We start from the raw sequence: 24,246 nt of genomic DNA, 5'->3' as shown, positions 1-24,246 counted from the left end.
CTGCCAGCATGTCTTTGGAGTGTGGAAGGAAACCGGAGGACCCGGAGGAAACCTACGGAAGCACAGGGTGAACCTGCTCTCATCTGTGAAAAGTGCAGGTCGCAGTGGTGAACCTGCCAATTCTAGTGTACAATGGCAAAATCCAATCGAGCTCTATGGTGCCGGGCAGTGAGCACAGGGCCCACTAGAGGATGTCGGGTCCTCAGGCCACCCTCATGAAGTCTGTTTCTGATTGTTTGGTCAGAGACATTCACACCAGTGGCCTGCTGGAGGTCATTTTGTAGGGCTCTGGCAGTGCTCATCCTGTTCCTCCTTGCACAATGGACCTTCTACAGCCCTGTCCAGCCTCTTAAAGTAACTGCCTGTCTCCTGCAATTTCCTCCATGCTTTTGAGACTGTGCTGGGAGACACAGCAAACCTTCTGGCAATGGCATGTATTGATGTGCCATCCTGGAGGAGTTGGATTGCCTGTGCAACCTCTGTAGGGTCCAGGTATCTCCTTATGCTACCAGTAGTGACACTGACCCCAGGCAAATCCAAAACTAGTAAAAAACAGAAAAGATGAGTAGGGAAAAAAATGTCAGTGGCCTCCACCTGTAAAACCATTCCTGTTTTGGAGGGTTGTCTCATTGTTGCAGATCTAGTGCACATGTTGTTAATTTTCATTTGATTAACAACCCCCTCTGCTACTTAACTGACCAGATCAGCATCCCAGGAGTTTAATTGACTTGATGCTATATTCTGATTAAAGTGTTCCTTTAATTTTTTGAGCAGTGTATATATATATATATATATATATATATATATATATATATATGTGTATGTGTGTGTGTATATATATATATATATATATATATATATATACCGTTAGTGTACCTGGTAAAAAAAGCAAAAAGATCTGGTTAATATAGTAATGAATATAATGAGGAAAATCTCAACAAAGTGGGTCAAAATGCCCTCTTAGACAGCTGTCACCAGAACAGGTGTCCTCCTTAGACCCAATGCACACAAGGTATTAGCTAACCTCTCCTAAATTCCTTTCTCTTGTCAGCCATGTTTTTTCAGAAAAAAACGCTTGATGCATGTAAACACTTGTATCTGCATTTAAACACATATAGGTGTGTTTAGGTGTGTCAACGCTTGGGCATTAATCCATTTAATTGGCCAGAATTCTGGTCATTGAAATGAGTTCATGCTCAAGTGCTTGATGCGCCTAGTGTTAATGCGCGTTTAGACATGTTTACACGCATTCACAGGCATTAAGTGTTTTTTTTTGCCAAAACACAGCTGCTCCTGGATGTGCTAGCACTGGGGGGGTTTTGTGCCTCTAAGCACATATGTGTGCATGGACACATAGGCTAACATGGAGGAGTATTTATACTCAGGAAAATGTGAGATGCCCCTAACAGCCACATTACAAATATTGAGCCCTTACTTGTCACCTCTCGTTCTGGTGACAAGTGTAAAATTTTGAATTTCCCATCACTTGATTCCCCTAAACAAACAGAGAGGACGGATCTGCTCAGAAGAACATAGACAATAATAAATTTAGACAGGTTTTGGTTATACATACACTTTATTAGGCAGAAACAATATGGACCTATTGGCATTGATTTACTAAAGGAAAACAAGCTGTTCACTCTTAAAGGGAAGTTGCACTTTGCAAGGGATGTTGTCCAACAGCAAGTTTTTCTTTGTAAAGAACACCTAATTATGTGCAAGGGAATAAAAACAGCTTTTTTTGCTTTCACATGATTGGATAATGGAAGTCAGCAGAGCTTCACCTCATTCGCTATGCTCTGGGGCAAATCCTCTTGCAAAGTGCCACTTTCCTTGCAAAGTGAACAACCCATTTGCCTGTAGTAAATCAACCCCGTTGTATCAGTGAAGTATAAATTGTCTCCTAGGTGTTAAATGTATTTTCAAAGTGTGCTGTGTGGAAGACTGGCCTTCAGGCTGGATGGTCTTGGGTCGAAACAATGATCAACCTTGTGTGATCAACTTTTATTTTCTCCAAAAGATACCCCCCCCCCCCAATGCCACTTCTTCTTTTCCAGTGACTAGATCTGCATTGGGCCACTCATTTTTTAAAGACCAAACCTAATTGTTTGACAGTAGTGTCTTATCATGATATGGGCTTTAATCTCTCTAGTTAATGTCAGTTAACTGACAGCTGTCAAAAAATAGACATCCACTTTTAATGATAAAAAAACCTGTCTGTGTACTATAAAGCTAGAACATGCTTTGCCAGTTTGGAGTTGCTGCAGTTATGGAATTTTTTTCAAGTGCGTAGTTTTGCTGTGTTTAAATTGGCTCCCCTGCTTGATGCTGTGCTTGTCTGCTAAGTCCTTGCTGTTCTGTGTTTATATCTTGCGGTCTGTTTTTTTCCAGAGTAACTTTAATGTGGCTGTCTTGAACGTGGGGGCTCCAGCCGCAGGAATGAATGCCGCTGTGCGCTCTGCAGTAAGAGTGGGCATTACTGAAGGACACAAGATGTTTGCAGTCAGTGACGGCTTTGAAGGATTTGCTAAGGGTCAAGTGAGTTAACTGAAGTTCACTTATATCAAATGCTTTGTACACACACACACACACACACACACATATATATATATATATATATATATATATATATATATATACAGGTTTACCTCGGTTTACGAACGCCTCGGTTAATGTAATTTTCGGTTTACAAATGAAAATCCATTGAAAATAATGCTGCGGTTTAAAACTTTTTTACAAATCTTCGCAATACAAAGTGTATGTCAGTGACGATTTTTAAATGCAATTACCAGCTTATTTTTTCTTCACTATAGCTCACAGAATTAGCTGTCACTTTCCCCTGTTAAAGGAAACTTTTTTTCTTTTAAGAAACTAAAAGGAAACATTGTTTCTTTTAACTCGGGGAAATAAACTAAAAGGAAACTTTCTTTCTTTTAGCTGGGGGGAGGGAAAGTGACAGCTGAATCTCTGAGCTATAGTGAAGAAAAAAAAAAGTGGTAATTACATTTAAAAACCGACATCATAATAAATAAAACAACATCATGGGGTCCCCCCTCCATTCATACCAAGCCCTTCGGGTCTGGTATGGGTTTTGAGGGAAACCCCCACGCCAAAAGTTAAAACAAATGGCCGGTGGTTGTGGGGGTCTGCGGGCAGGGGGCTTATTGGAATCTGGAAGCCCCCTTTAAGAAGGGGCCCCCCAGATCCCGCCCCCCCCATGTGAATGAGTATTGGGTACATGGTCCCGCTACTCATTCACAAAAAACAAAAAGTGTAGTGTGAAAAAAAGACAGGACATGGTCTTTGACAAGTCCTTTATTAAAAGAAAAAACTAAAAGAATGTCCCCAGAAGTAGCTCCAACATCAATCACGTTGTCTGCCACTGACCCGAAAAAAAGGGCTCCACTCCCGATGATTGGCTCCCGGCCATCTGCCTCTGAGCTGGCTTGACAGTTCTTAAATATGTAAGGTAAACTGGGTGGGGCCACCCAGTGACATCATGCATGTGGCCCCACCTCCTTGTGACATCATTGACCCAGCATGCCTCGGTTGATGACGCCAAAAAGGCTTCTAAGTTGCATTTCTGCAAATACATTTAGGCGCGTTTAGGAGTGTCAAGCGCTTGGGCGTTTATTTATTTCAGTGCACTTGTCCATCATTTACTCTGCAGACATTTTGCAAACTGCACCAGTATATACACTATATTGCCAAAAGTATTAGGACACCCCTCCAAATCATTGGATTCAGGAGTTCCAATCACTTCCATGGCCACAGGTGTATAAATTCAAGCAAATAGGCATGCAGACTGCTTTTACAAACATTTGTGAAAGAATGGGTCGCTGTCAGGAGCTCAGTGAATTCAAGCGTGGTACCGTGATAGGTTGCCACCTGTGCAATACGTCCATCCGTGAAATTTCCTTGCTACTAAATATTCCACAGTCAACTGTTAGTGGTATTATAACAAAGTGGAAGCAACTGGGAACAACAGCAACTCAGCCATGATGTCAGCACCTGTGGTAGTGAGCTCTTAATGATCCTCAACTTGGGGTTCCCCAGGGTGCGGAGTCTAAGCCCCAGCTTGCTTGTTCACCAGAGCCCCTGATAGTGGGGATGGACTTGCAGCAAGCTGGGACCAGGTCGCGGCCCCCAGGTACACTCAGCTGAGGTTGAGGAGAACGCTCGCGGGAGCAGAGTATAAAGGGTGGAGACAAATGTAATCTGATAGGCAAGCCGAGGTCAAGACAGGTGGAAAACAAGCAAGGTCAGAGAACGAAGCCGGGGTCGGTACACGAGCAGTCAATAAAGGATTCAGACAGTAGTAACACACAGGAGCTCCAACAACTAGGAAGTTGCTAAGGCAAAGTGGCCTAGTCTGAGCACATCTTATATAGACAGGCAAACAAGGAGGCGGGCCAGGAAGTGATGGAAGGGAAGAAAATAAAACCCAGAGGACAGCAGATGACGCCCATAGATGAGCACAGACAAACACATGAGAAGGGATCAGGAACAGGACTGCAGCAAGAAGGTAAGAACACAAACAAGAAAGTGCAGGCTAACTTGTGACACATGAAGTGGTAGGCCATGTAAAATGACAGAGCTGGGTCAGCACATGCTGAAGCACACAGTGAGCAGAAGTCACCAACTGTCTGCAGAGTCAATAGCTAAAGACCTCCAAACTTCTTGTGGATTAGCACAACAACAGTGCATAGAGAGCTTCATGAAATGGGTTTCCATGGCCGAGCAGCTGCATCCAAGCCTTACATCACCAAGTGCAATGCAAACCATCAGATGCAAACACCTTTGAGATGAATTAAAGCAGAGACTGAAAAGCATCGGATGCAGTGGTGTAAAGTACGCCACCACTGGACTCAAGAGCAGACGTGTTCTCTGGAGTGACGAATCACACTTCTCTGGCAATCCAATGGACATGTCTGGGTTTGGCGGTTGCCAGGAGAACGGTACTTGCCTGACTACATTGTGCCAAGTGTAAAGTTTGGTGAAGGGGGGATTATGGTGTGGGGTTGTTTTTCAGGGGTTGGGCTTGGCCCCTTAGTTCCAGTGAAGGGAACTCTTAAGGCGTCAGCATACCAAGACATTTTGGACAATTTCATGCTCCCAACTTGGTGGGAACAATTTGGGGATGGCCCCTTCCTGTTCCAACATGACTGTGCACCAGTGCACAAAGCAAGGTCCATAAAAGCCGTGAATGAGCTAGTTTGGGATGGAGGAACTTGACTGGCCTGCACAGTGTCCTGACCTCAACCCCATAGAACACCTTTGGTACGCATTAGAGCGGAGACTGCGAGGCAGGCCTTCTCATCCGATATCAGTGCCTGACCTCACAAATGTGCTTCTGGAAGAATGGTCAAACATTCCCATAGACACACTCCTAAACCTTGCAGACAGCCTTCCCAGAAGGGTTGAAGCTGTTATAGCTGCAGAGGGTGGGCCAACTCAATATTGAACCCTACAGACTAAGACTGTGATGCCATTAAAGTTCATGTGCGTGTAAAGGCAGGCATCTCAATACTTTTGGCAATATATTTTGTGTGTGTGTATGTGTATATATATATTTATATTATATTTTTAAAAAAGCCTTACACCAATTGGTAATTATTAGAATGTTGAGCTGAGTATGTTGGATAACTATCACCCAATCACAATCTTCGGGTGTACATTGTACTGTATGCCCTGACACGGTACCTTGTGTGTACACAGCAATCCGGTTCCTCCACATATCTTTGCAGGATAATATAAAACTAAGTATAAAAAGTAATTTTCTTTCTGCAGGTGAAAGAGATAAAATGGGGAGATGTTGGAGGCTGGACTGGTCAGGGTGGATCTCTTTTGGGAACCAAAAGGTAATTTTATCCTAGTAAAGTCAATTAAGTAAATATTTATATTGTTAATCACTTTGAGCTTTTAAAACAGAGTCCCAGGCTTAAAAAAATCATCTCAATCTGAAGGTGTCAAATAAACACTCATCGACCACTATTAGGTACACCGTTCAATTACTTGGTAACACAAATTAATTACCCAATCACATGGCAACATCTCACTGCATTTAGGCATCTAGATGTGGTGAAGATGACTTGCTGAAGTTGAAACGGAGCATCAGAATGGGGAAGAAAGGGGACTTAAGTGACTTTGAACATGGCATGGTTGTTGGTGCCAGATGGGCGGTTCTGAGTATTTCAGAAACTTCTGATCTACTGGTATTTTATTTTCATGCACAACCATCATTAGGGTTTACAGATAATATTCCGAAAAAAGGAAAATATCCATTGATTTATTTATTTCTTTTATTTCTGGTACTTATATAGTGCCGTCAATGTACTCAGCGCTTTACATATATATATTGTACATTCACATCAGTCCCTAACCCTCAATGGGTGTACAATCTAAGGTCCCTAACTTACATTCATACATACACATACTAGGGCAAATTTACACAGGAACCAATTAACCTACCACCATGTCTTTGGAGTGAACGGCAGTTGTGTGGACGAAAATGCCTTGCTGATTTCAGAAGTCAGAAGAGAATGAGCAGACTGGTTCGGGATAATAGAAAAACAACAGTAACTCAATTAACCACTTGTTACAACCAAGGTATGCAGAATACCATCTCTGAATGCACAACATGTCAAACCTTGAAACAGATGGGCTACAGCAGCAGGAGACCACACCGCGTGCCATTCCTGTCAGCTAAGAACAGGAAACAGAGGCTACATATTGCATAGGTTCACCAAAATGGCACAATAGAAGACTGTAAAAGCATTGCCTGATCTGATGAGTCTCAATTTCAGCTGCGCCATTTAGATGGTAAGGTCAGAATTCAGCGCAAACAACATGAAAGCATAGATCCATCCTGCCTTGTATCAATGGTTTAGGCTGGGGGTGGTGGTGTGGGGGATATGTTCCTGGCACACTTTGGGCCCTTTAGTACCAATTGAGCATCGTTTAAACTCCACGGCCCACCTAAGTATTGTTGCTGACCATGTTCATCCCTTTGTGACTCCAGTGTCCCCATCTTCTGATGGCTACTTCCAGCAGGATAATGCACCATGTCACAAAGCTCAGATCATCTCAAACTGGTTTCTTGAACATGACAATGAGTTCACTGTACTCCAATGGGACCTCCATAGTCAACAGTTCTCAATCCAATAGAGCACCTTTGGGATGTGGTAGAATGGGAGATTTGCACAATGGATGTGCAGCCGACAAATATGATATCATGTCAATATGGACCAAAATCTCTGAGGAATGTTTCCATTACCTTGTTGAATCTATGCTACTAAGAATGAAGCAGCTCTGAAGGCAAAAGGGGGTCCAACCCAGTACTAGCAAAGTGTACCTAATAAAGTGGCCGGTGAGTGTATGTCCTCTATATATGGCCTACATTTCTCTTATAGCTGCTAGCATCCTATGTATTTGCAGATCTCTACCCTTCCCAACTCACATTCATGGTAATGATACTTATCGACCTGATGACAGACTATAGAATGTTGAGCTGAATAGTAATTCTGCTTTCTTAGTCACCTCTCCTCCCCCAGGCTGTAATTACTGTAGACAGTGAAGGAGCAGCAGGACAATGGTCAGGTTATCCTTGTGCTGTTCCTGCCTGTAGGCCTGTTCAGTGTTACGCTGGCCATACATGGTTAGTTTTCTTTCATTCAAACACAAGGCTGAGGGGAAAAAAACAAACTCATTCCTAGATCCACACAAATGAGGTAAATGGAGGAATCCTCCTGCCAGGACATTGTGGGGTTTATTTTCCAAAGCTGAAGAGTGCAAAATCAGGTTCACTTCTGCATAGAAACCAGCTTCCAGGTTTTATTGCCAAAGATGAATTGAGCAAGCTGAGGTTAGAAGCTGATTGGTTTATATGCAGAAGTGAGCCTGATTTTACACTCTACCGCTTTAGTAAATGAACCCCTGTATTCTGACAGCGGGACCTACTGCTTTCACAATATACTGATCAGTGGCTGCAGCTAATTGGCTGCTGCTGCTGATCAGGAAAAATTTTCCAACATGTCCTTTTCGCCAGAAGTTGACCAAACATTTGGCTTTTGTCAAGCAGGGATGGCCACACACTAATTGAAATTGCAGATAGACTATGTTCTGATTTGTGCACTGGATCTGCACAGATGTACACTCCTGGATGCGCTTGGAGATCCGCTGCAAGTCCATCAGCCCCGGTGCCTGTCACTAATTTGACCAGACTGCCTGCATGGGGCTGCACGCAACACCTGTACACCCTGCACAGGTGAAGATGGCCCTTCGCACGGGTGTACAGATTGGTACACCCATGTAAATGAAGCCCTAGTTAGTGCCTTTGAACAGTGAATTAGACCAAATTCCATGATACTTCCCTTTTAACATATCCCATTTTGGATGCAGTTATTTTAGATTTTGTATTCTATTGTACAGTCAATCAGTGATATTGTAATCACTGACTTGACCTGAAATTATGAAGATTAAATCTGAACATGCACTTTACAGTCATGTACAATTTCCTTTAGAGCTAGCAACAAACTTGTAGTCCAAGGATATGCCTGACTGAATACAAATTGAATGGATAGTGTAAAGTGGTCCCCACATTATATTGGTAGACCTGAAGAAAATTGTATGGAGATTGTACCATCAGATTGTCACGTCAGCATTTTAATCACACATAAAGGTTTTTACATGATGCAGGAAGAAAGCAATACAAATTATTTTAAAGTGGTTGTGCAGGCTCCAGATTTTTCACCTTTTGTGTACGGCAGCCCCCTTAAAACTTACCTGTTCGCCATCACAATCCAGAGATGTGAAAAGAGCTTTTGGGACTCTCCCTCATTGACTGAGACAGCATCTGCAGTCAATCACAGCCAGTGAGCCAATGAGGAAAGAAAGGGGGCGGGACCTTGCAACGTCTCTGTGTGTTAATGGACATGCAGAGCAGCAGCTCGTGAGTGAGCCAGCTTTGGTGTCCCTATAGCAAGCTGCTTGCTCAGGGGGCACTCAGTAGGAGGGAGGAGCCAAGAGTGCCAGTGGAGGACCACAGAAGAGGAGGATAGGAGTTGTTTTGTGCAAAACCACAGGTAAGCAGGGATGCACCAATAACCGTTTTTTTTTTTCAAATAGGTTTTTATTAGATTTTTGAAACTTTACATTAGAAGAGATCTGACCCATTTTTTTTTACCAGCGAGTAAAAATACCGATACTTGTACTCAAATACTTGTCGATACCAATTACCATGAACCCAGGCTTGTCATAATGACTTCAGCCTGGGTTTACACAAGAGCAGTGTGGGAAACCACATGCGATTCAGACAGGAATCACACCTCATTCCTGTTCAAATTGCATGTGATTCTTTTCAGTGTGATTTGAGCCCATTCCTTTTTTATGGGCTCAAAACTCACTGCAAAGATACCAGTTTTAGGTATTAATATGACTTTAAATTGCAATGAGCTGGTAAAGAATTTATCAGAACAGAAGGAAAGAACGTGTGTCTTTATTTAGTATAGCAACAAATTATATTCTTCTTTGTATTTGTTCTAAATTGTGGTTTAGAACAGCAGACATCTGATTGCTTGCCATGGGTGATTGTTTTCTGCTCCTCCGTTATTTGTCTGTACAATTCTTGTAACACTATATTTAATTTTGTCATAGTGCACGGTGAGAGCAGCAAAGTGGGGAAAGATGGGTGATGTTTGGGGCTCATTCACACAAATGTATTTCAAAACATATATGCACTTTGATATGAAATATATGCACGTTTTTTTGCATTGCAGTTACTTTTAATACACCACAATGCCCATTAATACTGTTTTACTTGTGTTTTTTTTTACTTCTTTTTCCATTTTCCTATCACAAACATATGCTGGACATCCAGATCTTGGACATGTGACTCAAAAATGTTCTAATTAAAATGCACACCCCATTATTAATATGTTGGCATTGACTATAATATAATGCATATTTTCAAGAAATGAACGATGTAGCCAATTTTTTATTAAAGCACTGTAATGTACTGTAATGCCACACAGGAATGTCAAGAGCCCCATAGTTCCATAATGGAAGCTCCACACCGAACAGCCATTATTTTATGACCACTGAGAGGTAAGGTGAATAGCATTGATTATCTCCTTACAATAGCATCTGAAGGTCGGTGAGGTATATTAGGGAACAAGTAAACATTGTTGTCCCTGAAGTTGATGTCTTGAAAGCAGAAAAAATGGGCATCAGTTTGCTGTATATGGGAGCTGCTTAGCTGCAGATCGGTCAGGATGCCCATGTTGTCCACAGCCAAAAGCATCTACATTGGGCATGAGAGCCTCAGAACAGGACCATGGAGAAATTGAAGAATGTGGCCTGGTCTGATGAATCATGGTTTTCTTCACATCATGTGGATGGCCGGGTGCGTGTGTTGCTTTCCTAGGGAAGAGATGGCACTAGGATGCACTATGAGAAGAAGGCAAGCCAGCAGAGGCAGTGTGATGCTTTGGGCAATGTTCTGCTGGAAAACCTTTGGTCCTGCCATTCATGTGGATATTACTTGACACGTACCACCTACCAAAGCATTATTGTTGACCAAGTACAGCCCTTCATGGAAATGGTATTCCCTGATGGCAGTTGCCTCTTTCAGCAGGATAATGCACCCTACCACACTGAAGAAATTGATGAGGAACACAACAACAAGTTTGAGGTGTTGACTATGGCGCCAAATTTTCCAGATTTCAATCCAATCGAGCATCTGTGGGAAGTGCTGAAAAAATAAGTCTGATCCATGGAAGCCCCACCTTGCAACCTACAGGACTGAAAGGATCTGCTACTGATGGCTTGGTGCCAGATACCACAGCATACACAGAGGTCTATTGGAGTTCATGCCTTGATGGGTCAGGGTTGTTTTGGTGGCAAATGGGGCTGTTTTGGCAGGAAAAAGGGGACCTACTCAATATTAGGTGGGTGGTCAAAAAGTTATGGCTGATCGGTGTATTCCCGTGGTTTCGGTGATGTGAATATGCATTGGTGAGCTGTTACAACACATTGGTTTGTATAGGCCATTAGAAATAGCACCGCCTGTACCCTGAATTCCAAATCATGTCTGTCCAGATATTTTTGCCCATTTTCTATACCAAATAATATATTTTTAATTTCAGAACTCTTCCTGCTAAATATTTCGACCAAATCGCTGAACAGATACGTACTCATAGCATCAACTCTCTACTTGTCATCGGAGGGTTTGAGGTAAATATCTGACCTCTTGTGTTACATTCATGCTTGTCCACCACTTTAGTAACATGTTTCTTATTATAGTCCATAGTCATAGCTTGTCATAGTCTGCCTTATTTGTCAGTTATTATTGTGATCCAGTCATATAGAAGTTCCAAAGTGTCACTGGACCAACAGAACTGTCACCTCCAGGTGTCTACACATCACATATTGAACCCTCCAGTACCATCCTGATATCCCTCTGTGAGCTAGCATTGGTCAGGAGCTTGGACCTGCCTTTTTCTGTGCCTACTAGCCCATCACTGTAATTTGCTCCCTAACATGCCCATAGGTGCAAGGGAGTGGGGTCTGGATCTTGGGGGCTGTCTACAATCCACATAATGAAGCCCCCCTAGACTCACAACCCAGAATGACGGGTACCTGCTGGGTTCTGCCAGTGCTGCTTTAAGAACTTTCCTATGACGTCACATTCACTTTAAACACATAGAATTCATTTAAGTGTGCTTATGTTTATGGTTCAGTTTGTCTTTATTGGATAAGTGAAAAAAAAATTTCAACAGTTTTTTTTTTTTTGAAAGTAAAGCAATCATGAAAGAAATACAGAGGCTGCCATTGTTAGGCTGATTTAGAAATGCTAGTTGAAAGGGTGTTATACAGACTGCTGCTGATTGGGGAATCCAGAATCAATTCAGAAGTCTTAAACTCAACATACACGCTTCAATCTGATTGTACAATCTCCTTTAAATCTGCCATCAACCATGCAAGGCAAGGGCCTGCCAGACTGGATACAGACTGGTTGAATAGATTAAGTGTGTCCTCCTATGATAAAGTTTTGGTACATATAAAGGAGATTGTACAATTAGAATGTGTAGTGTATGGCCATCTTAATCTATATGCTTTTTCTGGGTTTGTGACCAAAAGTGTATATAATGTCATTTGTTTCAATGCATTGGATAGAGAAGGAAATAATTAGAGCCCCTATTAAGTTTTTATAGCTGTTTGTGGTCCTGCTGGGTAGATTTACACTCTTTATTTGTCAAAATATTACAGTTGTCAGCAGGCCAGGAAATGAGGGGAAATCTACTAATGGGGACACCTGTTGCTCTGACAACTGTCCAAGAAGGAAAGTCTCCTCACTCTGTGAGATCCTCTCACTTCTTGTTGCTTTTTCAGGACAGGAAGTGAATGCAAACCTCCCCAATAGGGCCACAAAAAATAAACTAGTAGGGTTTAAAAATTGAAAAAAAAAGGGCAATACATATATTTTGTGAGTTCAAATGTGACAGTCAGACCCCCACAAGGAAAAATCACTTTATTTTTTATGATAGCTTCCTATGATCTTCAGCACCATCTAGTGGCTATAATGAGAAATACTACATTATGGCTACTACATGGCACTCATGATATAATCATATGAGAAAAAAATCTGTTGATTTTTCATTGTGGTTGTGCAAATGTTTGGCACATTTGTACAGCATTTTTTTTATAAACAAACTTTAAAGTGTTAAAACAAGAGACGCAGTATGACAGCCAGGAAACTAGTATTTTTGAAGAACGGTAAATAGGTAAATAATGGCATCTTTAATGTTTTTTTTTTCAGAACAGGTCTTAAGTTAAAAAAATAAATACTTAGTGAGCCACTGAAATTGGAACAAGCATGCAGCTAGTGAAGTCTGAACAACCGCGGGCTTGCTGTGGATTAGTGGCTCAAAAAGTATTAAAGCCATTGGATCAGCATGACATCCAGGCAACTAGCATTTTTAGAAGGAAATGTGTTATGTTTTGATTTGGTAGCATGTTTTAAATGTGTTAAGATATAGATAGAAATGTAGACTTGGTTTGTTATTTTTAGATACATACATATGCATTGAAAGGAATCTGTACTAGGAGAAGATGTCCACTGCTGACCTCTTCTTCTACAATGCTAGACTCCTGGCTGTCATGGTAATTGATTGTCTTCAGTACTTCCTTCAGCATTGAAGAAAGAAAAATCTGCAGATCAGACATTTATTCTTCATACTTGTTTTGGGTCAGTGACTTAGAGAGCACTGAAGCCTTTGGATTATCATGACTAGCCAGGCAACTAGTATTCTTAAACAGAATTAAGTGATTATGGGTCCCATCCTTCCATCACTACAGGTTCTTTTTGTAATCCTTTCCTAAGAGAAATATGGGGGCTGCTGTTGCTATGTGTATCTTAAAATTCTCTTTGCCTGGCTGACATGCTGCCCCTCTGGCTTCATCCCCTTCTGGATCTTTCAGATAGCGGTGTATTCAAGTACCTACCAATTTTTATATATACCAATACCAGTGAGTCTCTTGCTGAGTTAATTAAAGTGGTTCTAAAGGTAGAAGGTTTTTTACATTCTACATTAAGATAACAAACCTTCTGTATGCAGCCCCCCCCCAACCCCCGCTTATACTTACCTGAGCCCCATCTTGATCCAGTGATGTGCACAAGAGCAGAGGCTGCCTCTTCTCATTGGCTCCCACTGCTGTCAATCACAGCCAGCGCTGTATGTGTCAATGGATGCATACAGCGTACCTCAGGAGCGAATCCGCATGACTCCCCCCATAGCAAGTGGCTTGTCATGGGGCCACTCAGCGGGGGGGAAGAACGCTGGTGTGGGACCCCACAAGAGGAGGATCGGGGCTTCTCTTTGCGAAACCATTGCAAGGAGCAGATAAGTATAACATATTTATTTATTTTTTATTTTTTCCTTTAGAATTACTTTAATATATGATAGACCGTTCTAAAATTTTAGTTCTTCTGTGTAATATCTGAGTCCCTGACCTGGAACAAGTACACAGCTCAGGATAGTCAGATGTTCTTATCTCCTTACCTGCACACCTGTCAATTAGTATTTGCAGAATGACAGCTCAGCAATGGCAGCCGCCATATTTTCTCAGGAAACATTTTCTTTCACTACAAGGTCATTTTTTTCCAATAGCTCACCTGTAGAAGCATGGATATACTTAATTCTCTGGCATAAAGTAGCGGTGTTGCTGCTGCCCAGCGGCTGCACGTGTTCTACACTTCCTGGTGTGTAGATTACTTGCTCCCCACAGCCACCCTTTGTGGCACGGACACAGCCGCTGCTCCCAATTTGACATTTGTGCGGGTATGGGCACAAAGCCCCAAACATATACTGTGTGCATTCAGTCTTGTGCACTCGCACGGATGTCATATTGGGAGCAGCGGCTGAATCCACGCAGCTTCTGTATCCCAATAGACATCAATAGGACTGCCTGTTTAGAGACACATGGAACACCTATGTATCCACATGCAGGTATACACACTCCTTGCATGGGGTACACATTGATACGCCCCATGTGAACGAGCACAAAGTATTTGAACTGCCCAACAAGTCGATCACTTGCAGTGGCTGGGGTGTGGCAAAGCGGCAGCTTTTCAGTATATGGGCCACTGGAAAGGTAGATATATCCACGCTTCTTCAACAGATGAGATATTGGATAAAAGTGACCTCATGGTCACAGAGTCACTTTAATTTGGGAAGTATGGGGAATGTACTAAAACTGGTGCACACAGAATTTGCTACAGCTGTGCAGAATAACCAATCAGCTTCCAGGTTTTCTTAATTCTTAATTAAACAAGCTGAATTTAGAAGCTCATTGGCTACCATACACAGCTGCGCCAGATTCTGAGTGCACCAGTAATGCAGGCCATAGACGGTTCATTTCTCGGCCGAATTTGCGCCCGAAAAACGAAAAGTCGGTCGTTCTGTTGCCACCAATGCTTACGAAAATTGGCAATTTATCGTAAATTTTCCAGCATGACCAATAAAAGAAATGAGGAGGAACCGTGAAAATCGGCCAACGACATTGCCCCACTAATGGTGCGAATATCATTGTTCTTTCGGACGAAAATTCGGCCAATAAACGAACCGTCTATGGCCTGCATTAGGCTACTTTCACACTGATCCTAGCAAAAATGCAGCAAAAACGCTTATGCATTTTTACTGCATCTTTCTACAGGACATGTGACTCAAAAACGCACCGTGGGTTCCTTTTTTCATGCATTTTTGCCACATTTTCCATTGATTTCAATGGGGAGGTAGTTTTTTTTACCGCACCAAAATTGCACCAAAAATGCAGCAAGCAGGATTATAAAAAAGCCACCTGACACGCAACGAATCAGTGTGAAGAGTTCCATAGGAATGGTCACACGCTTTCTTCTGCTTTTTTATAAGCAAAACCGGAAGAAAAATGGAGATCAGTGTGAAAGCAGCTTTAATCTCCCCCTTTGTGTCCTCCATATCAGAAAATATATGTATGCAGATAATAGTATACAACATATAATAAATTCTGCATATTGATCATTATTTCAAGTCATTATAATAATAAAACATATTTTCTAAAATAATGTCCATTTGTGGCGTTTTAGTTGCTTTTTTTGTTTTTTTTTAAATTAGAGGCTTCTAACTTCAGCATTCAACATTTTTTGTTTGTTTTTGTTTTATGAATACAAACGTTACAAGTTTATGTCAATATCCATTTGTGATGTATGTTTTGTTTACATTATATGATTGTTTATTTTTATTTTTTAGATTATTTGTCTTTTATTTTACTATGTGTAGTGGTTCCTTTGCCAGTCTATCTGTGTGCTGTGGTAGTTATGGCTCTCCCCATGGCTCCATTAAGATCTTGTTCCACCCATACAACCACTGTTGTGTCTTCTTTTTTCCTTCCTACACCGTGCCTGTGCATTCCAGGCCTACTTGGGACTGATGGAGATGACTGTTGCTCGAGGGAAATATGATGAGTTCTGTATTCCTATGGTTATGGTGCCCGCCACTGTCTCCAACAATGTCCCCGGTTCAGATTTCAGCATTGGCGCAGATACTGCTCTGAACACTATAACGGATGTAAGTTTGATCAAACTAGCTTGAGTGCACCTAATTCACAAATCATTAAGATCCCGTCACTGTGCTGTTTATTTATCAGAGCGAACCAATCAGATCTTCCAAAATTCATTTCAGAGAGTGATAGCATACTTAATAAAGGCTTATAGAGGATGTTGAGTATCTTTGAACCCCATGTGGACTGCTCAGGCTTAAACAAAGCATGTAGTGATTTTATATATATATATATATATATATATATATATATATATATATATATAAATCTATTTTTATTTATTATAGTCAGGACTAAAAAAATAACATTGAAAACTGTTTTTAGTCAGGTAAATACAAAATGTTATAATTTCTCACTCTTGGCTACCAAGAGGAACTTAGGGCTTCTATTCACATTTGCCAGTTTCTGCTTGTCAACTCTCTCCCTCGTCCTCTGTATGGGTGCTTCCAAGGCTTCAATTAGAGACTGCATGCCTGATAGGAGATAACAGCTGGTGTGCTGTCTATTTAGCTTACCTATGGTGATCTGGGAATCCTGTGTCATAATATTTATATATAAAACTAATAATTTTGACACTTCTGCGCTATAATGTATAAATAACACACATAAATTGATACAAAAAGTAAGCAGCCACCACAGTATTGCAGGCAACAACATATAAACATGTAAAAAACACAGAGGTGTGGCGCTGCAGATAATCAAAACAGAAAAAAAGAAAATATGTATAAAATTAAAGTCCAATGGTGTCTAGTATGAATAAAGTCTCCATACTAGACACCATTGGTCTCTGCGTTTTTCATAATATATATATATGGCTTTTTTCAGTGAGAACGCAGTTCCAACACTGAATGTATGTAATGGCAAGGAGTGCTGGGGTGTGCTGGAGGGTCTATTGATGTTGGCTGCTGGGGGACCTATTGTTGCTCGGGAGTGGGGAAATCTCTTAAAGAGAGAGGGGTCTGTTGTTGCTGAAGAGTCAATTGTTGGCTGGGAGGGATCTACTGCTGAGGGAGGAGTCTGTTTTTGCTGGCTGCTGGGAGATCTATTGTTGCTGGCAGGGGGTCTTTTGTTGCTGGGGGTTGTTTTGTTACTTCTTTTTTATGTTCACATTAGCAAATTCCATACAAATTACTTAACACCACAAAATGATATTTGGTTATATATTCACTAAACTGGGTGGTACTGGTAGGTGCTTAAGGGGCGGAGACAAGGGGTGACTTGGAAGGGGGGAGTTCCTGCACCAATTCTCTGAGGAAAAAAAAGGCCTATATATATATATATATATATATATATATATATATATATATATATATATATAAAATATAATGTAAAATTATATAATTCTTACATAAATTGATCAATAACTATTACAATTATTATTAATATACAGTATTTATTTAGCGCCAGAAGGTTTGCTCAGCGCTGTACATTATAGTGGGGGACAGTACATGAGACAATACAGTAACAAAACAATACACGAGGGGTTTGATGGCCCTGTTCTTTCGAGCTTACAATCTAGGAGGGAGGGGATAGTTTTACAGGAGGAAGTGGCTGTGGGGGATGGAGTGGTAGGAGGATTAGAGGAGATCGGCGATTAGGTGAGGGTGGGGTAGGCTTCCCTGAAGAGATGGGTTTTCAGGGTGCGCCTAAAGGTGAGGAGGGTAGGTGACAGTCTGATGGATTGGAGTAGTGAGTTCCAGAGGATGGGGGAAGTCCTGGAGAAGTCCTGCAGTCGGGCGTGGGAGATGGAGACCAGGGAGCTAGAAAGTAGGAGGTCTTGTGAGGAGCGAAGAGTACGGGTAGGGTGGTATTTGGGTATCAGGTCGGTGAGGTAGTTTGGGGCAGCATTATGAATGGCTTTGTATGTCAATGTTAGTAGTTTGAATTTAATGCGTTGGGCAGTCGGGAGCCAGTGGAGGGAATGACAGAGGGGGGTGGCAGAAGAGGAGCGATTGGTAAGGTGGATGAGGCTGGCCGCTGAGTTCAGGATAGACTGAAGCGGGGATAGTCTGTGATGAGGTAGGCCGGTGAGAAGGGAGTTGCAGTAGTCCAAACGTGAAATAATGAGGGAGTGAACGAGTTGTTTAGTAGTGTCTGGGGTTAGGAACGTACATATTTTGGAGATGTTGTGGAGGTGGACTCTGCATGAGTTTGCCAACGATTGGATATGGGGTTGGAAGGGCAGGTTTGAATCTAGAGTGACAACAAGACTTTGGCTTGCAGGGTGGGACTGATGGTTAAATTTACATTTAACCAGCTGTAATTTTATTAAGTGAAGTAAAATTCCCAAGTTTCCAGATTAGTGCTACCCAACAGTCTGCTTTGCTGGAGCCTGCAGTGTTAATTGGCAGTATAGCAGCCCAAATCACATTCAAATGGATTTATTCAGAAGAAAAATGTGTTACTGCGTACTGGACTTAAATTTAAATTTTATCAGCTTTCTCAGCTATCTTCTGTGAACTACAAAAACTCTTCCCCTATGTAATGGAGTTGGGGGGGGGCGTCTGCAGTCCGAATCAGGAGAGCATCCTAGAGTGACAACACTCCTCCTCTATAGGTACCATGATGTTGTCATCCTAGGAAATGAAGTGTGTTACTGGCAGAATCACAGGTAAAAAAAAAAAAAGGTAAAAGCCTGAAAAGGGGAAACTAATGCAGCCACCTCACCTAAGGACTGGTAAACTGCAATATATTACATTTTTACTCTTGAGTTTAATAATACACTTTAATAATACAATAAATGTATGCATCCTCTGGTAAACACAGTCAAAACATGTTAGTTGTCCAAGTGAAGACAATGATGACTCTGGTTCTGTAGGGCTGATTTATTTCACACAAGCTCTGATAAATAAACTCACAGATGACTACATACAGGTAAGTACTGCATGCTGCATGACATCTATTTCTTATGCTATTTTGCACTTTTTTTAATCCACTCTTGCCTTCAATATTTCTCCGCTCTTAGTCACTCCATGCTGCCTGCTGCTTGTAGTGCTCGCCTTTACATCTCTAGGCTTCTAGGTATTAGAAAGAACCTTAACTTGCTCAGTAGTGCAACTGAATGGCTGAATGGTTGTCATGTCTTTGTAATGCTAGTGAATGCAGCCAACCAACATTCCATCAATGGTATCCCATAAAACCAGTTCTTTTACAAAGTAGAAGCAGCATCAAGGACACCAGTGCACAAAGGAAGTGTTCGTCATTTCACATTGTAATGTAGAGCAATGAACCAAGAAATCACAGCACACAAAATAGTGCATGAGAGTACAGAATAAGACCCCCATGGGTGCAAGACTCCTGACAGGGGCAAGGCTCTTTGGTCAACCTAGGCCAAAGCCAGGTGGACCCTGTTTCTTAGGGACCACCAAAGCCAGCCCTCCAAGTACTTGGTGAGGGTTCTACTGAAGAGAGACCCCCTGTGGGAAGAGCAAAAAGACCTGAAGGTCATGCAGAGCAATCTTTATAGTGTCCGTGTGCTCTCCTATGTACTACACACATTATAGACTGGGGGATAGAATTGATTAGGTTTTTACTGATGTCTACATTCCCACTGGAGAGATTTCCCATTGTTTCTGACTTTTCACCCAAAGGGACACAAACAGCAGACTCACTGATAGATTATAGAATATACTGTACAGAAAACACATAGATAATGGAATTGTAAATATTGACTATAAAGTGACATATATTGTATATACATGGATAGATAGATAGATGGATTTGTAAATAAAGACTATAAAGTGACATATATTGTATATACATAGATAGATAGATAGATAGATAGATAGATATAAATAAAGACTATAAAGTGACATATATTGTAGATAGATAGATAGATAGATGTAAATAAAGACTATAAAGTGACATATAGCTATCAGACATTAAGTAAAGTGTGGAAGGATTGGAATTTCTGTTCTTTTTTATTGTTGTCCTTCAGAACCAGCAAGAACAGACACATCCCAACAGGTATACACAGAGCAAAAAAACATAGCGGAGGTTCCTCCTCTTTCTTGCTGTATATAAAATGATGAGATAAAGTGTTGGGAGTGCTGGATGCCCTGAATCATTGCTTCTTTTCATATACTTGCTAGGGCCAAAAAGCATTCAGGTGAGCATCACATTAGCTCATTTAAAAAGCAGTGACATGAATTTATGGGTTGCTGTACAAAAAAAAAGAGAGCTGCACACATACAGCATAATGGACGGAGGAGTGAATGAAAGAAGGAGAATCTGCTGTTGGGATGGAGGGTGGGGGGGCAGCTAAATAAACCTGTTGCTTTGTCTTGCATGGGCACTACACAGGTTTGTTTTAATTGGACTGTAATATCTTATGGTCTTTATTTCAGGTATTTACATAGCACTGACAATTTAGGCAGCAATTTTCATGTATATTGTACATTCACATCAGTCCCTGCCCTCAAGGTGCTTAGAGATCCTAACTCACATGCATACACATCCTAGGGCCAATTTAGACAGGAGCCAATTAGCCTATCAGGGGGTGTCAGGAGGGTGGGGGGAAACCAGTGCAAGCACAAGGAGAACATGCAAACTCCATGCAGGTAGTGTCTCGGTTGGGATTCAAACTGACAACCATACTGCTGCCCATCAGAAGTGCCAACCACTAAGCCACTGTGCCATCATCTTCTGCACGGCAAGATATATACAATTGTTGTGTTCTCTATGTACGTTTGTGTAGTATGGGTAATAGTCAGGTTCCAAGATTTATTTTCGAATCTGTTTTGAAATAAGGCTTGAATGTGACTGGTCACACACAGACTCTCCATTGGATGGAGATTTCTATATGAAGCTGCACAGAAAGCAGCAGCTTACTTTTACCCTCTTGACTCTGTGATTGCACTTGTCTCTGGCCACTTCTAGCTTTGTTAATTACAGGTGATTATATAATTTACATTCACATCAGTCCCTGCCCTCAAGGTGCTTACAGATCCTATCTCACATGCATACACATACTAGGACCAATTTAGACAGGAGCCAATTACCAACCAGCATGTCTTTGGTGTGTGGGAGGAAACCGAAGTACCTGGAAGAAACTCACACAGACACAGGGAGAACATTCAAACTCCATGCAGGTAGTGGTGTGGTTGGGATTTAAACCGACAACCATGGTGCTGCCAGGCAGAAGTGCTAACAACTTAGCCACATTAGGCCACTGTCAATTATGGAATGATTACAAGAACAGGAAAAAAGTAACATACTTAAAAAAATAAATATATATATAATATCATTATAGGACCCCTGACTCTCCATTCTACGTAGTGTATTTTCAATAATTGAGTTTTGTAACATTTAGCTGAATGTTATCTCTCGTGCTGCACATTTTAACCAAGCTGATTTTCTATGTTTTCAGTACTGTGCTTCATATACAGATTGCTCCCTCCAGTGGTCATGTGTAAATCAGGGAATGTGATTAGCATCCCTGCTTCATGACTGTTGAAAAAAAATAAGAATTATAGAGTCTGTGGTTTTCAGGTCAGACCTGACACTCAGAATTTGGTGCAGCTATACATGGTAGACAATCAGCTTCTAACTTCAGCTTGTTCAATTAAGCTTTGAGAATAAAACCTGGAAGCTGATTGGTTTCTATGCTGAGCTGCACCAGATTTTGCAGTCTCTGGTTTTAGTAAAAAAAAAAAAAAAACCATAGACTCACATCACAATGGATCACAATCACAATCCCTGTGCAGCACTGCAAAGCACCATATATCCCAAGCAAGAATGGCTGCGCACATGTACACACAATACTGTACAGGTTTACACATTATTTTTTTTTTACACATTATTTTAAGTTTTTAAAATGGATTTGCTCTTGAAAATTACTCTTCACATGAACTAATAGGGCACAGGTTAACTCAAGAAAAAAAATGATATCATATTTTGAGTAAAAAATAGACCCATTCCTTGCCTTAAATAAAAAAGCGCTACTCTGAGCTTCTTTATGTTGCCTTAGTGCAGGGGTGTCAAACTGGCAGCCCTCCAGCTGTTGTGAAACTACAAGTCCCATCATGCCTCTGCCTTTGGGAGTCATGCTTGTAACTGTCAATCTTGCAATGCCTTATGGGACTTGTAGTTTGGCAACAGCTGGAGGGCCGCCAATTTGACACCCATGATTATCACACAGATCACAAACCGATTGTACTATCTCCTTTAAATATATCAACAATTACAGAGAACAAGATCGCAGCTGGATGCATAACAATTGAATGAAATGTTGGGCAGGTCCTTGCACTACATATTTGCTGGTAAATCTAAAGCTGGCCATATGCTATGCAATCTGGTTATACAATATCTGTACAGTCTCCTTTACATTTACCAAATGTATGTACTATAAGAACAAACCTAAACAATCCATTCATTTAGTATGAGATAAGCCAGGCCTTTGCATTACATAGTTTATGGTGGATCCAAAGTAGATAGTACAAACAGATTGTATAGTGTATTGTCAGCCGAAAGCAGGTTGCACAGAGATTATACAATCAGATTATAAGGTGTGTGGCAATCTTTAGGCTCCTTTCGCATTTGCGTCCCATTTTTTTTTCATCAGTTCAGTCACGATTTTTCCAAGAAAAAACGGATCAGTTCACATCAGTTTTTCATCAATTTACATCAGTTATTCATCACTTTACATCCGCTTTTCTTCCGTTTAAATCCGTTTTTTGTTCGTTTATTTCTGGTTTTGTCCTTTTACATCCGGTTTTGTCAGTTTACATCCATTTTTTTCATCTGTTTTTTGTCTGTTTACATCTGTTTTTGTCCATTTACATCCATTTGTCATCCATTTTTGTTCATTTACATCCATTTTTTGTCTATTCTGTTTTTTGGGGGTTTTTTTTACCGAAGAAAAATAGGGCTTTCTTCCGTTCCAAAAAACAGATGTTAACGGATGCAGACATTAATGGATGTAAACACATGATCATCTGTTTACATCTGCTAGTCCATTGAAATACATGGGTGTCCGTTTTTCATCCATACACATACAAGCCCATGTGAAAGGGGCCTTAGAGTTTAGACAAAGATCTTAGGTTAACACTGTGCACAAGTCACTGCAGATCTGGTTACCAGTGCATTGTGGGGGTTTTTTACAGACCCTGCAGAAAATCTGTTGCTTTTGATCATATACCTTGTCAGTAAGAGGAGACATATTTAGGTCCTTGTATCTGTATTAAAGGATCAATTTCCGTGGACCATTTATTAATTTTGCTCACTGTACATTGCCTCTTGATTGGGGGATAGTGAAAGGAAGGTGTCGCCTTGTTAAAATACAATTATAAATGCTATGATATTACTAATGCCTATTAGTTTAGTTCCTATCCCATTGCACTTATTAATAAATTCCTATTAATGTTGACCCCTCTTCCGTTGCACTTAATTATTAAATGCCAATTAATGTTTCCCCTCTTCTTTGCACTTTAATTTTATTAAACAGCAGTAACATTTTTTTCTTATGACTTTAGATATTAAAGGTACTAATGAATCAATAATAACAATAATAGAAAATCTAGGAAAGACTAAACTAACATTGCTTTTTCCACCTTTGCTGACTATCTCCATGCTTAAAACATTATGATTTGTTTTCCATAACTCTGGTTAATTTTTACTTTTGCTCTGCATGGGGGTTTCTAAAACCACTTCAGAACTTAAATGCGTCAATGCTAAGCACTTTAGTCTGGGCACTCAAACTGTGCTGCGTCAGTAAAGTGTGCTACTGTGGAATCAACAGTCAACTTCCAACCATTGGCAGAGACCCGCTGCGTTGTGTTGTAGACTCCGCAAGCCTGTGGGAAGCCACATCTCCCACCACACAGAAGGAGCCACTAACACCGCATCCTTTCAATGTCGGCTAAACACATATTCCTAATACCACCTCAGGCTTATGAAGGTATGCTGGAGTTAGCTGGGGCGCGAGCCACTTATGAAGAATTTTGCATCCCCATGTGCATTTTGCCTTCCACCATTAGCAACAATGTCCCTGGCACTGACTTAACTCTTGGCGCTGACACTGCTCTCAATGCCATTGTGGAGGTAAGTAACTGACTTTGAAATAAAATAGTTATTTTAAGGACCACTAAGCCTGAAAAAATAAAACATGAACTATAAAATGTGTGTAGGGTATAAAGTGGGCCTAAAGTGAAA

General features: G+C 41.0%; 1 protein-coding gene across 5 annotated transcripts in view; it reads left to right on the top strand.

Annotated features, from left to right (window-relative positions):
* PFKP (phosphofructokinase, platelet) overlaps positions 1–24,246 on the top strand; it is a 134,908-nt gene that overhangs the window by 87,733 nt on the left and 22,929 nt on the right. For 2 of the 5 annotated variants that reach the window (XM_089668723.1, XM_089668725.1), the window contains 4 exons: positions 2,392–2,538; positions 5,791–5,861; positions 11,145–11,232; positions 23,983–24,135. In XM_089668723.1, the coding sequence (XP_089524849.1) occupies positions 2,392–2,538; positions 5,791–5,861; positions 11,145–11,232; positions 23,983–24,135 (459 nt within the window). Of the gene's footprint in view, positions 1–2,391; positions 2,539–5,790; positions 5,862–11,144; positions 11,233–15,950; positions 16,104–23,982; positions 24,136–24,246 lie in introns of all 5 variants that reach the window. The other 3 variants (XM_089668722.1, XM_089668724.1, XM_089668726.1) reach the window with 2 other exon arrangements.

Source organism: Staurois parvus, unplaced genomic scaffold, assembly GCF_062004578.1.
Source record: "Staurois parvus isolate SC_StPar_1 unplaced genomic scaffold, SC_StPar_1.0 ptg000061l, whole genome shotgun sequence".
In the NCBI taxonomy this organism is placed as follows: Eukaryota; Metazoa; Chordata; class Amphibia; order Anura; family Ranidae; genus Staurois; species Staurois parvus.
The sequence above is the reverse complement of the archived record's forward strand: the minus strand, read 5'-3'. Positions and strand labels throughout refer to the sequence as shown.